This window comes from Acinonyx jubatus, chromosome B2 (genome assembly GCF_027475565.1).
Source record: "Acinonyx jubatus isolate Ajub_Pintada_27869175 chromosome B2, VMU_Ajub_asm_v1.0, whole genome shotgun sequence".
Taxonomy (NCBI): Eukaryota; Metazoa; Chordata; class Mammalia; order Carnivora; family Felidae; genus Acinonyx; species Acinonyx jubatus.
In genome coordinates this window covers 61615371-61631736 of record NC_069385.1, presented here as the reverse complement: position 1 = coordinate 61631736, position 16366 = coordinate 61615371, and the positions used below count along the sequence as shown (strand labels likewise).

General features: G+C 38.5%; 1 protein-coding gene across 1 annotated transcript; it reads left to right on the top strand.

Moving 5' to 3' along the window:
- Positions 1-318: 318 nt before the first annotated feature.
- TSTD3 (thiosulfate sulfurtransferase like domain containing 3) lies at positions 319-16219 on the top strand. Its single transcript, XM_027056369.2, has 5 exons — positions 319-322; positions 3752-3967; positions 11521-11694; positions 11804-11963; positions 12248-16219. The coding sequence occupies exons 1-5, from the start codon at positions 319-321 to the stop codon at positions 12318-12320; spliced, it is 627 nt and encodes a 208-aa protein (XP_026912170.1). The 3' UTR covers positions 12321-16219.
- Positions 16220-16366: the final 147 nt, after the last annotated feature.

The window sequence follows — 16366 nt, the reverse complement described above, 5'->3', positions numbered from 1 at the left end:
CTCAGGCCTTCCCCGAGTCGGGGACTTAGGTCCCACTTGTTGCTGAGGGCCTAACGGGATAACCTCCGACTTCCCTCCATCACCCTCTTCTGTACGATAAAGTCACATCTAACATTTGTCATATGTTACCTTGCATTTTTTCATTATTTTTGGCTTACCTGTCGTTACTTACTACACAGAAATTTTCTTGACCTACACCTATACTTCTTCGAAGCTCGATTATCCGTTAAAGTGGTCTGGACGTTGCATCTGTTTAGTTAAAAGTAGTTGGTTTGAAAATATTTTGTCCGAATGATAATGCAAACATCAACACTAGTTATGGGTAAGCTCTACAAGTTTTGTAATCTCCCACAACTCTTCAGCCAGGAGACAGGTGTGGCCTTAGGGATAGAACCTTGGATTAAGTGTCAAAAGATACCAGAGATAAGCCGAAAATTTTTTGATTTTCCCTTAAAAACTCTCATTCATTTCTTACGAAATAGCATTATTTCTATGTAAAGAACTTGGCAAGGAAAGTTACTAGATGTTTTACATTGTATGTATGGAAACCTCTCATTCAACAAATATAACTATAAATCTGCCGGTTACTGTGCTAGGTATAGGGATACATAATCATGTTTTGGAATAGGGGAAAAAATATTCTTTAGGGAATATTTGCTTTAGAGAAAAAAAATATTCCTCAAGTAAGAATAGGTCGTATTGTGGTGTAATTGTGAAGTCAAAATTGTCTACACTCAAACATTTTTATTTATTTTAACTTCATATTTAAAACAGAACATGGAGAGGGGCGCCTGGGTGGCTCAGTCGGTTAAGCCTTCCGACTTCGGCTCAGGTCAAGATCTCGTGGTCCGCGAGTTCGAGCCCCGCGTCGGGCTCTGGGCTGATGGCTCAGAGCCTGGAGCCTGCTTCCGATCCTGTGTTTCCCTCTCTCTCTGCCCCTCCCCCGTTCATGCTGTGTCTTTCTCTGTCTCAAAAATAAATAAACGTTAAAAAAAATAAATAAATAAATAGAACATGGAGGGAAAAAAGATATGCAAACTTGAGCAAATCTAATTTCCATATCACACTGCAGTAAATGGGATTTTTAAAAATGTATCATATACTGGAATCCAATTTACAGTTTAAAAGGGGGGGACTGAATTAGAACAAGAAATTTAAGAATTATGCAAACACTATGTAATTTTTCTCAGAAATGACAAAATTCCAAAGCTATCTTGATTTCTAACAGTCTATGTTCTATTTTACAACTTGATTTTTTTCACTTGACAGTATGTCTTGGGCATAACCCCACATTAGCCTCATTCTTTTGACTACTTGCTAACAACTCCTGTGAATGGATGTGTCATTTTATCCCCAGATTCCTGTTAATGTACCTTTATCTTTGCCTACTTGTGCAAATATCTCCAGTAAACTGTTAGCAGTGGAAATGCTGAGTCAACAGATACTCATTTTAAGTTTTGATAGAAACTCTTTCCAAAAAAAGTTGCATGAAAAACAATACATTTCCTAATTCTTCATTTGATTTGTCAAATATGTGGAGGCTTGATGTGGACTTAGAAAGAAATGGGGGAAATCCCCTCCTTTCCAAATGCCTTTCACTTGCATTATGCCAAGAAATAAAATGAGTTGAGAATTAATGATTCATATCAACTCAGCAGAACCAACTATTTTTTTCTCCCTTTCATCCCACTTTAAGCCTTCCTAACTCTGAAAGAAGAGCTTGGACACTTGTCCAAGGAATAATGATCAAGACTCTTTTGACAAGACTTTTTGCTATAAGAACTCTTAAATAAACTAAATTTGGCACTGTGCTGGTATTGGAGGAGCTATTCATCTTTTCAGAAAAAAAAAATCCTGCAGAAAAATATTTCTCAAATAATTAGTCATAAACATTGGAAAAAGAATTGTTTAGTAATATGTGCTCTTGCAAAAGCATAAATCAAATTGGATGTGATTTATTGAAACCAAGTACATTGTTTCATTGTTTCATTGTTTCCATACCTGTGTTCACAATACCTTTGGTTTATGAAGTATTCAGGACAGCTTAGGAATGTCATGGGGAGTGGGTGAATCTATGATATATAATGACATCTTAGTTCAAAGTTAATCCACAATATAGATTATATAGAAACTATGTCTAAACTCCAAATAATTTGGAAAAACATAATTGTATGTGATGGCACTGGTGTAGAAATTTGAAGTGCTTTTATTAATTATTAAATTATGGAAACTGAATAATTTTAAAGTGCTTAATGAAATTATTCTTAGATACTTTAGTAATACTATTTAGAAATTAATTTTTTAATTTTCCATTGTAAATTAATTTGCAGTTAAGTATAGCTTTCATTATGTTTGGGAACCAAATTGAGAATAAATTAAAAATGAGGTAATGAACCAAGTTGACAATAAATTTAAAAACACGGTCATAATAGGGGCCCCTGGGTGGCTCAGTAGGTTAAGCGTCTGACTTTGGCTCCGATCATCATCTCACAGTTCATGAGTTTGAGCCCCACATCCAGCTCTGTGCTGACAGCTCGGAGCCTGTAACCTGCTTCAGATTCTGTGTCTCCTTCTCTCTCTGCCCCTCCCCTGCTCACCCTCTCTCTCTCAAAAATGAATAAATGTTAAAAAAATTTTTTAAACACAGTGATGATAAATTCTATGTGGGAAGATGCATAACACCCCCTGCCCCCAAAGGTGTTCTAGTTCCTAGAACCTGTGATCATGTTACCTCACAGGGCAAGAGGACTTTGCAATGTGATTAAATTGAGGATCTTGAGATAGGGAAATTATCCTGGATCATGTGAGTAGCCCCAAAATCATCACAAACGTCTTTTAAAAAAGGGTAAGAGGAAGAGTAGTGGATGTGACAACACAAGCAGAGTCAGAGTTAGAGATTTGAAGATGCTAACCAGCTGGCTTTGAAGATGGGGAAGGGCACCACTAGCCCAGGAATGCATGCAGCTTCTAGTGGATGAAAAAGGCAAGAAAAGAAATTCTCCCCAAGAGCCTTTGGGAGCAACACAGGTTTGTGGACCTCAGTTTTAGCCAAGTAAGAGTACTGACATACAGAACTGTACACAAATTTATATTGTTTGAAGCCGGTAAATTTGTGGTAATTCGTTACAGTGGCAACTGAAAACACATATTACATATTAGTTGGACCTACCTCTGGCAAAGCTATCGTCAAATACAAATATCAAAGTTGTAGAGGAAAGATGACAGCATGCGATTATCTTAATATTGACATCAGTTGAACCGGCTATTGGATTTAAGAGCAATTCCTAGGAAGGCATCCATGTAGTTTACTTTAAATTAATCTGCAAGAATCCGGATATAAAGTAAGTTGGAAATTTTTACTTTAAATCTTTAAATTTTATCTTTGATGTATTTTCTACTTTCCACTTTTAAACGTTGTCTCTCCTTTAAAAAAATAATAATCAAGGGACGCCTGGGTGGCTCAGTCGGTTAAACCTCCGACTTGGGCTCAGGTCATGATCTCACGGCTTGGGTGAGCTCTGTGCTGACAGCTTAGAGCCTGGAACCCGCTTGGGATTCTGTGTCTCCCTCTCTCTCTCTCTCTCTCTCTCTCTCTCTGCCCCTCCTCTGCTCACAGTTGCTCTCTCTCTCTCTCAAAAATAAATAAACATTTTAAAAAGGTTTAAAAAATAAAAAAGTAAAAAATAATCATCAAAACAAACAAAAAAAAGCCCAGCTCTCAGTTTCTTGAGTTAGGGCCCGGTTCCCTCAGCGATCACTTCCCGTGGATCTCCTCGGCTCGGCCAGCGCCTGGCGGAGGGGGGCGCTCAAGAGCCCGGCGCGGTCGCCGGGAGGACCAGTGGGGGAGAAGCCGGAGGAGGAAGTGATCAGGGGCCCGGTGGGCGCGAGCGGGAGATGGTGCTGCCGGGGCCGCTGCTCGGGAGTGCACGCCGTGCGATCCTCGGGTCGGCGCAGTCTGTGCTCTGGGGTGAGCTCTGTGGTCCATGGGGAAAGGGACAGCGCCTAACCTCGGGCCCGGGGGGAGGAATGGCATTGGTGGGGGTGCTCGCTTCTTGAAGGAAGCACCCCCTGCTAGTTCTCGTTCCTTCAGATTCCGGGCTACTTGGGTCTGGGGCTGCTCTTGGGGGACGCAGGGAGGGAGGTCAGCGTTACTCCAGGAAGCTTGCGTGGGGAGGCGTTTTGAAAGATACTGGTGTTTGAGCAATGAAGGTCAGTGCGCGGCTCAGAGGAGCGAGCGAGGCCCGCTTCTGCCCCAGACAAACTAACCACGAGCCCAGCTTTGCGAGTTACACTTGTTACCCACTAGAAGCCGCGCCCATTGCTTGAATTAGAACGCGTTAGAGCCATTAAGGTACCACCAGGACAGAACAAGCCGGAGAAACGAAGGTGGTTATGGAGGTGTTGGGTGTACTCCTCAAAGCCAACTTCCTGTCCTTAAGCACAAACTTTTATTTGTGGACACAGCTACGGAGACTGTGGCATAACCCTGTGTCCCCAGTTCTCCCTCCCAGTTATTCCACTTTAACTGTTGGTATGTCCTCAGTAGCTTAAAATGTGCTTTTCTATGCAAATGTTTTATTTATTGAGCACCTACTAAGGCAGGCCTCCTGCGGGGGATATCGCCTCTTCAGTTCACTTCATTTTGTGGAGAGACAGACACAAGTAAACACCATATACAACCCGGTGAGACTGCAACGGCAAAAGCAATGATTCTACCCGAGTTGGAGAAGGTGTTACAGAAAAGGTGCCTTTTCGTCTAAAATTGTAGTAATACATAATTATATTCTCATTGTTTTCAAACAGACACAGCACCATGTAAGTTCTTCTTTGTGCACCCTCCCATATTCCATTCTCCTCTACAAGTGAGGCTTGGTACACATCCTTCTAAACACTTACTTTCCTGTAAGCCTACATAAATGTACACCTAAAAATACTACATATGTAATACACAGGTGTTGCTCTTTTTTAATTTATGTCCCAGAACTCCTCTTTCTGCAATCTCACTCCCCAGGAATAGTTTAGTATTTTCTTCCAGATGCTTTTCTGGACATTTATAAAACACAAGTATGTTATATGTATACAGATGTCAAAGGGGGAAGCTTTTTCATTTAACAGTATGGACATCTAAGTCACCGTTTCCTTGTAAGTGCTGCATGATAGGCTTCATAATTTAACCATTTCCTGAATGAACATTTAGGTTTCTTCCGATTTCAGGATGTGTTTCTAATCTTCCTTCCTTTTTTTTTGTTGTTGTTGTTGTTTAATGTTTATTTATTTTGAGAGAGAGGGAGAGGCTCTGCACTGACGGGGCTCTGTCCCACGAATTCTGAGATCGTGACCTGAGCCAAAATCAAAAGTGGGATGCTTAACCAACTGAGCCACCCAGGTGTCCCGTGTTTCTAATCTTTCAACCAAGACTTTCCCAAGAGAATGCTGTCAATCCTTGTCTTCTTAGTGATTTGAGGCTGCTAATATGAGTGCTTGTCACTTAATCAGTGACCCCCATTACACTGAAAATGACTTTTGTCTCCTACATTTCCATGAGATCAAAAACTTGCTGGCTACCTTTATTCTCTGAAGCCATCCCCTCCAGTATTATTCTGCTGGTTTTATTGTTCTTTTCTTCCTTTTTGCTTCTGTTTAGACTCAGGTTTGAAGCAGGATCCCAAATGGGACCTACTAAGTCATGTGTACTGCCACTGAGTACTGGGCTAACACACCTTTGTGGTGGCACAAAGTGAGTGAACTTTCACCTACGCAGTCTTGCCCTATCTATTCCCAGGGTGCTGACCTCTGGAAGATTCTAAGTAGCTTTCCTGGTAATAGCCAGGTTGCATAAACGCCTTTACTTGGTATCCTAGTCCTTGGGCTACAAAGAACAACAGAAAACACGGAGGTGCCCTAGTTAATACGAATCAGCTGCCAGCAGCAGATGTCTTAAATAAGGAGGGAGTTTGAGGAAGGTGACAGCTGAGAGGACTTGGCTCGCTGGCCTATTTAAGGGGGAAGTACTGTGATAGAGGAGTAAAAGGTTGAAAAGACAAGTACTTTAAGAAGCTGAAAGTCAGTACCTAGGGTGTTCCCTTTTCCTGTTAAAATCACTTCATGAAATAAAATGCATTGCCTTACCAGAAATTTCCATTGTACCATTTTACTCACTAGGATGGTTGTTCACTTGCTTTCAGCATTTTGCTGTGAGTGGTTCAAAAAACTGAAAATATTTATTAAAGTGATTACATTAGAAGTTATAAAATGTTCACACTAAATCCAAATACCTATTTGAAAAGGAAGCACACCAGATGTTCTTCCTAATGTTTTCTCTCTGAAGTAACAATCATCATTTCTTTCTTGGTTGCATGTTGTCTGTATTGTCCATTGCACAGTCCCTAGAAAAAATTGTCAATATTCAACAGATATTGACATTGGTTTTCTAAGGTGTCAAGATCCAGAAGAATATAGGTGAACTAGGGAATTTATTTTATGGCTGTGGCAAGAATGAATTGCTATTATCATGATTCTTATCATTATTAAGCAAAAGCTCTTATGTTTCCTTCTTTTTTTTAAGTTTATTTATTTATTAGAGAGAACAAATGGGGGAGGGGCAGAGAGAGGGAGAGACAGAGTCCCAAGCAGGCTCTTTGCTTGAACCCATGAACCATGATGGGAGATCGTGGCCTGAGCCAAGATTGAGTCAGATGCTTAACCAACTGAGCCACCTAGGTTCCCCTTTTATGTTTCAAATAGTTATATTTTTCACATCAAAACTTTATTTATTTGGAATTATAAAAAGACTGCCAAACTTAATTAGAAAGTAAGGGGTAATCGTAGACTTTTTTTTTTTTTTTTTGGCAGGGGTGGGGGATACAGAGAGAGAAAGAGAGAGAGAGAAGTAGGGAGAGAATCCCAAGTACTGTCCACACAGAGCCTGATTTAGGGCTCAATCCCACAAACTATGAGATCATGACCTGAGCTGAAATGAAGAGCCAGACACTTAACTGACTAAGCAGCCAGGCGCCCCAGTGGTAGACTGTTTCTTTTCTTTCTTTGTTTTTGTTTTTTTAAATGTTTGTTTAGTTTTAAGAGAGAGACAGAGCACAAGCAGGGAAGAGGCAGAGAGAGAGGGAGACACAGAATCCAAAGCAGACTCCAGGCTCTGAGCTGTCAGCACAGAGCCCGATGCAGGGCTCAAACCCACATACAGAAAGATCACGATCTGAGCCAAAGTCAGATACTTAACCAACTGAGCCACCTAGGTGCCCCAGTGGTAGACTCTTTCTAAGTGAAATTTATTATTTTAAAGTATAACATATAGTACACAACCATGCTACACTATAACATAGAAAAAAAGGTAAATTTATGAAAAAAATTATGAATTTATAAATTTAGAACCCAAATCATGGATATGATTTCTTTTTTTTAAATGTTTATTTATTAAAGTTTATTTATTTTGAGAGAGACAGCAGAGCGGCCGGGGTGGGGGGGGGGGAGGCAGAGAAAGAGGTAGAGAGAAGAGAGAGTCCCCAAGCGGGCTCCACTCTGTTAGTGCAGAGCCCGATGTGGGGCTGAACTCATGAAACTGTGAGATCATGACCTGAGCTGACCACTTAACCGAATGAGCCACCCAGATGCCCCTATGTATATTTTTTCTATGTATAATTTCTTTATTTTATTAAAAATTTTTTTTTAATGTTTATTTTTGAGAGACAGAGTGTGAGTGGGAGAGAGGCAGAGAGAGAGGGAGACACAGAATCTGAAGCAGGCTCCAGGCTCTGAGCTGTCAGCACAGACAGCCCAACACAGGGCTCAAACTCGCAAACTGAGAGATCATGACCTGAGCCGAAGTCGGACACTTAACCAGTTGAGCCACCCAGGCACTCCTATATATAATTTCTTTAACCATATAATTAAATCACATTAAGCTAATTGAAATTAAATAATTTAATGAATAATTCTAGAATTTAGAGATGTAAAGAAATAACTAAATTTCTTAAGCTTTTTATTTGGAAAAAAAAAAAAACTCATTCCTATAGGTTTCTCCTTACTAAAAAGACCTGACAATTGTATTATAAAAACTAACTTCTAAACATGTATACAGTATGAATTAGACCATTCTGAATTTTACTAGATCCTCAATTGGTATAGTGTAATATGATGTGATTTTAAATATTTTTAGGGCATCATATTTCAAACTGAAATTTGGGTTGGCAGGTTGATTTTTTTTTTTTTTTTTTGAGCTGTAAGCGTTTGAAAAACAGCAGATGCAGAGAGAGGCTTTCTCTGAACTCCCCTTACTTGTCTTTAGACAGATGCTTCAAAAGGAACTCAATTGTCGTAAGTCCTCTCCCCAGGAGTTTCATCAACCAGGGAAGATTGACTCATCACAGGAAAGGAGACTAGAACTCAACAGCACACCCAGGCAAGCATTATCACAAACTGTCTTACCTCCAATCTATTCTTCTAAGGGTCCATTCATCTTCCCTAAAAATCATTTACTTCCCCCTAAGAGGCCTACATTCCCTCTCCCTTTTCCCTATTAAGATGAGAATTCTTATTTTTTAATTTAAAAAATAATTTTTTAAATGTTTACCTTTTTTACCTGCACCCATTTCTCTCTCCACCGCACCCCCCCCCCCCCACCATTCCCTGCCTCAGGCGACCACCAATCTGTTCTCTGTATCTATGAGCTTGGGTTTTGAGGGTTTTTTGTTTCCACGTATGAGATCACATGGTATTTGTTTATCTTTCACTGTCTTAGTGTGTATCCTCAAGGTCCATCCATGTTGTCTCAAATGGCAAGAGTTCATTCTTTTCTATGGCTGAATAATATTCCTGTGTGTGTGTGTGTGTGTGTGTGTGTGTGTGTGTGTGTGTGTGCGCGCGCGCACGCCACAGTTTCTTTATTCATTTATCCATCAGTGGACACTTAGGTTATTTCTATAGTTTGGCTGTTGGAAATAATGCTGTAGTGAACATGGGGTGCAGATATCTTTACAAGGTAGCATCTTCATTTTCTTCAGATAAATACCCAGAAGTGGAATTGCTGGATCATATAGTAGCTCTATTTTTTATTTTTCTGAGGAAAGTCCATACTCTTTTCCAATTGACATTCCCACCAACAGTGCACAAGGGTTCCCTTTTCTCCACATCCTCTCCAACACTTATTTCTTGTCTTTTTGATAATAGCCATTCTAACAGGAGTGAGGTGATATCTCATTATGGTTTCAATTTGCATTTCCCTGATGATTAATGACGTTGAGCATCTTTTCATGTGTCTGTTGGCCATCTGTATGCTTTCTCTGAAAGAATGTTCAGATCTTCTATTCATTGTGTTTTGTATATCATATATCGAACTATAGTATAAATCATATGTATATAATGTGTTTCTATTAGTACTTCTAAGATATTACTTTTTAGGTTGAAATTTAAATTTACATATAAGAAATAAGGGAATAGCCTGCTTAAAATTCCTTCCTGATGTCTAGCTAGTTGCTGTACGTATTTATTGAATAAAATTTCCCCGTTAATCTGAAATATCACTGTTACCAAATACTGAATTCTTACAGATGGTATACTGTATGTCTCCTTCAAGACTTAGACCTTTAAACCTTTTCCTATGCCAGTGTATACTATTGAAACCAATTTTGGGGCACCTGCGTAGCTCAGTCGGTTAAGCATCTGACTTCGGCTCAGGTCATGATCTCACGGTTTGTTGGGCTCTGTGCTGACAGCTCAGAGCCTGGAGCCTGCTTTGAATTTTGTGTCTCCTCCTCTCTCTGCCCCTCCCCTGCTCACAATCATTCTCTCTCTCTCTCTCTCTCTCTCTCAAAAATAAATAATAAAATATGTAATTTATATATCTTTATAATATATTCAATGTTTAAAACAACATTTGAAGCATCATTATTTACCTTTCTTATAAGTGGTCATTTTGTTGTGTAAAATGATTATTAAAATTTTGTTTTTATTTATTGAAAAAATCTTTTGGGTTTTCTTTCATGTTTAAAAAAAACCAGTTTGGAACTATAGAAAAGTTGCAAAAGTAAAACAGAGTTCCCTTCATTCTTCAACTTCCCCTAATGTAAGCATTTTACGTGATACGATTATTGAAATCAGGAAAGGAATACTGACATAATACTATTAACTAATCCACAGACCTTATTTCACCAGTTTTGGGGCACCTGGATGGCTCAGTCCAACTCTTGATTTTGACTCAGGTAAAAAACTAACAGTTTGTGGGTTTGAGCCCCACACTGGGCTCCATGCTGATAGTGCAGAGCCTACTTGGATTCTCCCTCTGCCCCTCTCAACTCACATTCTCTCTCTCACTCTCTCAAAATAAATAAATTTTAAATTTCACCAGTTTCCCCACCGATGCCTTTTGTAGTCCAGATCCAATCCAGAATTCTACATTGTATTACATTGTCATGACTCCTTAGTTGGCTTCAGTTGGCTTCAGTTGGCTGACAGTTCCCCCACTCTTTGTTTTCATAACTTTGATACTTTTTAAGAGTACTAGTTACTTTGTAGATTGAATTTGTCTGAGATGGTCTTCTGATTTGATTCAGGGTGTGCATTTTTGGCAAAAATACTAAGGAAGTGATGTTGTGCTGTTCTTCGAGCAACCTTAGACACTGCATGCTGTCGATATTTATCACTAATGATCTTTGAATAATTGGTTAAAGTGGCATCTTTTAGGTGTCTCCTTTTGTAATTAGTATCTCCTGGAGGAGATACTATCCTGTTTCTCATACTTTCACCCCCTAACTCTAGCATCTATCAATGCCTCTTGCTGAAATAATTACTGGGGTGTTAACCTAATGGTGACTTTCTCTGTCATTCATTCTACATTTATCAATTGAAATAATCCCTTCTCCCCAATTATTTATTCAATTATATACTTATATCACTATGGACCCATAGATTTATTTTATGAGTTATTACTCAGTACCATATTATGTTACCAATTATTTTTTGTTTTTATTTAAGTAATCTTTACACCCAACATGGGGCTTGAACAAGAGTCACGTGCTTTTCTGAGCCAGCCAGACACCCTATCAATTATTTAACAGAAACAGTGCCTTTAAGTACTTACAAGTGTAATTTCAAATGTAACGTCCCCACATCTAACATATGGCTTGTTATTTTCACTTGTAAGGGGAAATTAAATTTTTCTTCACATTGTATTTTTGGATTATGGTTGACTTACAAACTATTTGCACACTTCTGTTACCAAATGCTGAATGTGTATTTACAAGCTCTACCTAATTAAGGGCTTGGAGAGAGTAGAATGTGGAGCTGGCACAAGGCCAGCCATTAAGCATGGAGGGCAAGAGGGTATGGCTACATCCTGTGGCTCCATCAGGCTGTGTGCAAAATACACTGAACGCAAAATTCAGCGAAGGAGAAACATCAACCATCGTTAGCTGACTGGAACCAGGGGGAAATTTTCCTTTGAACTGCTTTCCAGGTATTAATAGCAACGTTACTTTGAAGGTGCCTAAATTATTTTATTCTTTCCAGGTTTGAAGTCAATAAAAGGAAGCTGCCACAATTTTTGTACTGCTGTTTTCAAAGATATCACTTACAAGGAACTTAAAAGTCTCTTGAATTCCAGACAAATTACGTTAATTGATGTTAGAGAGAGATGGGAAATTGTTGAGTATGGGAAAATTCCCGGGTCTGTCAATATACCATGTAAGTGACCTGTTGATACCATGTAAGTTGATTCATTACAAAAGTATATATAGATTCGGTAATTTACTGTATCTGAAATTTAACTGAAATTCTTAACATTTTCTTCCAGTGGATGAGGTAGGTGAAGCTCTACAGATGAACCCAAAAGACTTCAAAGAGAAGTACAATGAAGTAAAACCATCCAAATCTGACAGCCTAGTGTTTTCTTGTTTAGCCGGAGTGAGAAGCAAGAAGGCTGTGGACACAGCAGTATCTCTGGGCTTTAACAGGTACATAGATGGAGTATAAAAATGTATTCAAGAATGTGTATTGCGATGTTTCATATGTATGACGTTTTTACTGGTCTACTGAAAAAATTTTTATAATCACTGTGTTAGTAGTAGCAGGATAGTGACTAAGAGCCTCTGCATTTTCATCCTACTCAGAAGTCTTTTAAATAGTTTTAAAGTCTAGAGTAGTCCTTGTATCTCTAAATCTCTAAAGTTCCTATCGACTTTGTGTTTATAAAGCAGGAGAAAATGTTTACAGCATTAACTTTGCTATGTGTTTTCAGTGTTCAACATTATGCTGGAGGATGGAAGGAATGGGTGACTTATGAATTTTCAGAAAAGAAAAAAGGAAATTGAATTCTGGAATACAAGCTGGCTCTTTCCTTTTGTACATGCAGCACAGGATAGTAGAATGAACAAAATAATAATCGAGTCCTGGCATCACTGGTTAATGGGAAGGGGATTTTGTGTAAGTCAATTCTGTGTTGAATCTTTTTCTTAACTGTAAACTGTAAATTGAGAATGCCTTGCCTATTTCCTTGAGGATTGAAATAATGTATGTAACTTGCCATAGAAATAGAAGGGTTGGATTCTAAAAAAAAAAAAAAAAAAAAAGTTTATTTATGAGAGAGGGAGAGAAACCAGAGCATGAGCAGGGGGCGGGGTTGCAGAGAGAGAGGGAGACACAGAATCAGAAGCAGGCTCCAGGCTCTGAGCTGTCAGCACAGAGCCTGACGTAGGGCTCAAACCCACGAGCTGTGAGATCATGACCTGAGCTGAAGTCAGACGCTTAACTGACTGAGCCACCCAGGTGCCCCTGGTATCCTAGAAATTAATTTGTAAATAGTTTAGTGAACTACTTTAGTTTACTATAGTACAATAGTACTCTCAAAGCCCAAGTTACTTGTAGTACTTAATCATAATGTAGGACCATTTGTGTTAGCATGGCTTCTATTCATTAAAAAGTCTATGAGCTAGACAGGTTTTTTTTTATGATTATAACATATTTTAGTTTGTAAATTTTCCCATTTTAGAAAATTCATAAAATTGTCTTAATATGATATACAAAATTTCTGATAGATAAACCTTTCACTCATGATGAATAGTTACTGAATATTGAATAATATAAAGCAGCTAGTAAGCATTTCTTGAACACCTTTTCTTGGTTGAGACCCTATGCTAAATATTCCAAATGCTAAAAAGATAATAAAATAGATGCGATTCTTCTCTGAAGATGTTTGATTTCTAGCAGAGATCTATAAAAGTAAAAACAAACAAACAGACTTTGTCTTAAAACACCAAGAATCTGAGCTCTAGAAAAGTAGGTGAAATATGAATACTGAAATACATTAACACCCCCCAAAGACTTACGGCAATGTTGTAACCAGTATGGTAGCAATATAACTTGCAACTTAAATTAATTAATATGACCTATAAAAATAGAAATCATAGCAATTGCTTCTGTAGAGGGAAGATTAACTGGAAAAAGCAAGGAGGGAAATTTCTAGGGTGATGGAAACGATTTGTATCTTGATTGAAGTGTTGGTACATAGAGTAATACATTTATCAAAACTCATTGAACACTTGAAAACATACATTTTCTGTAATTATATCTCAATTAAAAATAATGAAAATATGAAAAAAATTTAAATGTAAATAACTGTTACTAGCATGAATATATGCCTTTGGAATGTCAACTCCTATGTTTGTTAGTGCACTAGTGGTAAAACAACTTTGTGCTTTCTTCCATCTGTGCCTCTTCAGACCCAAATATGTTCAGTCTCATTTATGTAGTCATTGAGGTCATGTAAGGCCTAGGAAGCAACTATAAGGACTTGGTTTGATATTATTAAGCCATTGGAAAATCTGGGGTAGGAATGATGTGACCACCTCGAACTTCTATTTCTGATAATGTCAGTCTATTTCTAGCAGGAACTAGAAGAGGTGGAAAATAAACACACACACAGGCACGTTCCAATATTGGTTCATCCTCTATAGCTTTCCTTTTCCCTGGAGTATAGCTCTTCAAAGCCTCACTGCTTTAGTAGTTCCTTCATGCCTTTAAACAAATCTTATTTATTGATCTATATAAACAAATATTACTAGGACAAACATATGAAGGTGGGAAGATTTGAAGAGAGAGAGAATCTCTCGGGGAGAAGGGAAACTGCGGTTGAACTACTGGGCCCATCCAGGAATAAGAACCTGGGTATAGACCCTGGGTAAATACACCAGATGTTTAGTTGGAACCCCTGGGAAACTATACCTTAGGAGTAAAGGTGAACCAGAAATTGTCCAACCCTCATAAAAATGTAAGACCAGCTTCGAATCCACTAAACCACTGAATGAATTAAGGTGATCTTAGGAGCCTACCAGAAGTAAATCCCCTCTTAGAGAAAGACATCATTAGCTAGCTAGAGCAAAGGGTTGGCAGTAATGAATTTTTTAGGTTTGTGGGCCATAAGGTCTTTGTTGCAACTATTCAACTCTGCTACTGTAGCACAAAGCAACCACAGACAACACATAAAGGAATGAGTGTGGCTGTATCCTAACAAAACTATGGCCACTTGGGCTCAAATTTTCTATTTCACGTGTTGCCAAATATTCTTCTTTTCATTATTTTCAACCATTTAAAAATATGGCAAACATTCTTAGCTCAACGGCCAGACAAAACTAGATGGCAGGTGAGATTTGGCCCATGAAACATAGTTTATAGACCCCTGAGCCAGAGCCATAAATATTCTCTACATTTCTTTATATTCAATGTTCGGAATTCTATAACATTTATTAGAAATGGCAGTAAATAATACTCTGGTTTCTCTTCAGATCACATAAATCTTTCGCCTTTTACTAAAGAAATGGCAGTAAATAGGACCTCACAATTGAAAAATAAAAAAAATTTAAAACAAATCTACATATAATTGACATGTTGGCATTTTCAGACAGACTTTATATTGTTTTCAATGTTATTTTTGAGAGAGAGAGAGAGCAGAGGAGAGGCAGACACAGAATCTGAAGTAGACTCCAGGCTCTGAGCTGTCAGCCCAGGGCCCCACGTGGGGCTCGAACCCATGAACTGTGAAATCATGACCTGAGCCGAAGTCAGATGCTTAACCGACTGAGCCACCTGGGCACCCCCTGCCCCCAGACTTTAAAATACCTATGCTTTGTATTTTCAATAACTTAGATGACAAAAATTATTAATGGAAGTAATAAGTAGTTGGAAACTACAAAAAAGTATCAAACAAATTCTAGAATTTAAGAATAACTGAAATTAAAAACCCAGTAGATGGGCTTAACAGATTAGACACAGCTGACGAGGATTAATAAAAATGACAAAAAAAAACAACATTAAAACAAAGGCAAAGAAAAAGAAGTGTATTCCTCATATCTTGGATACCTAAACAAAGATAAAGGACTCAGGGAAGAATGTCTCCCTATGAGTGACTTAGGGAGTAAATGAATTATAAATGATTCTGGTGACAAATTAATAAAATGTACAAAGTAAATTGAGCAAATTACAACGAAGGCATTACTAACCTTTCAGAAAGCCAAAAATATTCTAAAAGAAATGTAACCATAGTACACTACAGAACACATTATACATATATACTTGATATACACTGAGTATGAATTTAACAAAAATTACACAATTGGGAAGACAATGGGAGTAGAAGTCTTAATGTAGAACCAGGTTGGTGAGGAAGTGGAAGCAAGAGAATAGAGGGAGGTGTGTGAGAAAGTGAAATCTTCATTTTCCATAGGAAAGTTAGGAAGTTAATAGATAATTTTACTATTGGGAAAAAAATCAAAATAAAAAGCTGGAGGGTAAACATAGGAAGCAGTAAGGTAATTAAGAACATGGGGGGGGGGGGGCGTTGGGCAGCTACCCAGGTTTTAAGAATTAGAACCTGGGGCACCTGGGTGGCTCAGTAGGTTAAGCACCAGACTTTGGCTTAAGTCATGATCTCATGGTTCACAGGTTCGAGCCCCACATTGGGCTCTCTGCTGTCAGCACAAAGCCCACTTTGGATCCTCTGCTCCCCACCCCTCTGCCCCTTCCCCAATTGTGTATGCTCTCTCTCTCTCAAAAAAAAAAAAGAGAGAGAGAGAGAGAACCTAATCTGGGGTGCTTGGGTAGCTCAGTTGGTTAAGCATCCAACTCTTGCTTTCAGCTCGTGAATTTGAGCCCTGCATCAGGCTCTGCACTAACAGTGTGGGGGCTACTTGGGATTCTCTCTCTCTCTCTCTCTCTCTCTCTCTCTCTCAAAATAAATAAACATTTTTAAAATTAAAAATAAAATAATTAGAACCTAATCCAAGCTCTTGTCACTCTTGACCTGTGACATTTCTCATCTCTACAATAATTGTTCTGAGAATTAAATGACTTCATCATGTAGAAA

Coding starts and splice junctions, on each gene's coding strand:
- TSTD3 (XM_027056369.2), top strand. Junction 3,968..11,520: donor GGCGCAGTCTGTGCTCTGGG/GTGAGCTCTGTG, acceptor TATTCTTTCCAG/GTTTGAAGTCAATAAAAGGA. Junction 11,695..11,803: donor CGGGTCTGTCAATATACCAT/GTAAGTGACCTG, acceptor ATTTTCTTCCAG/TGGATGAGGTAGGTGAAGCT.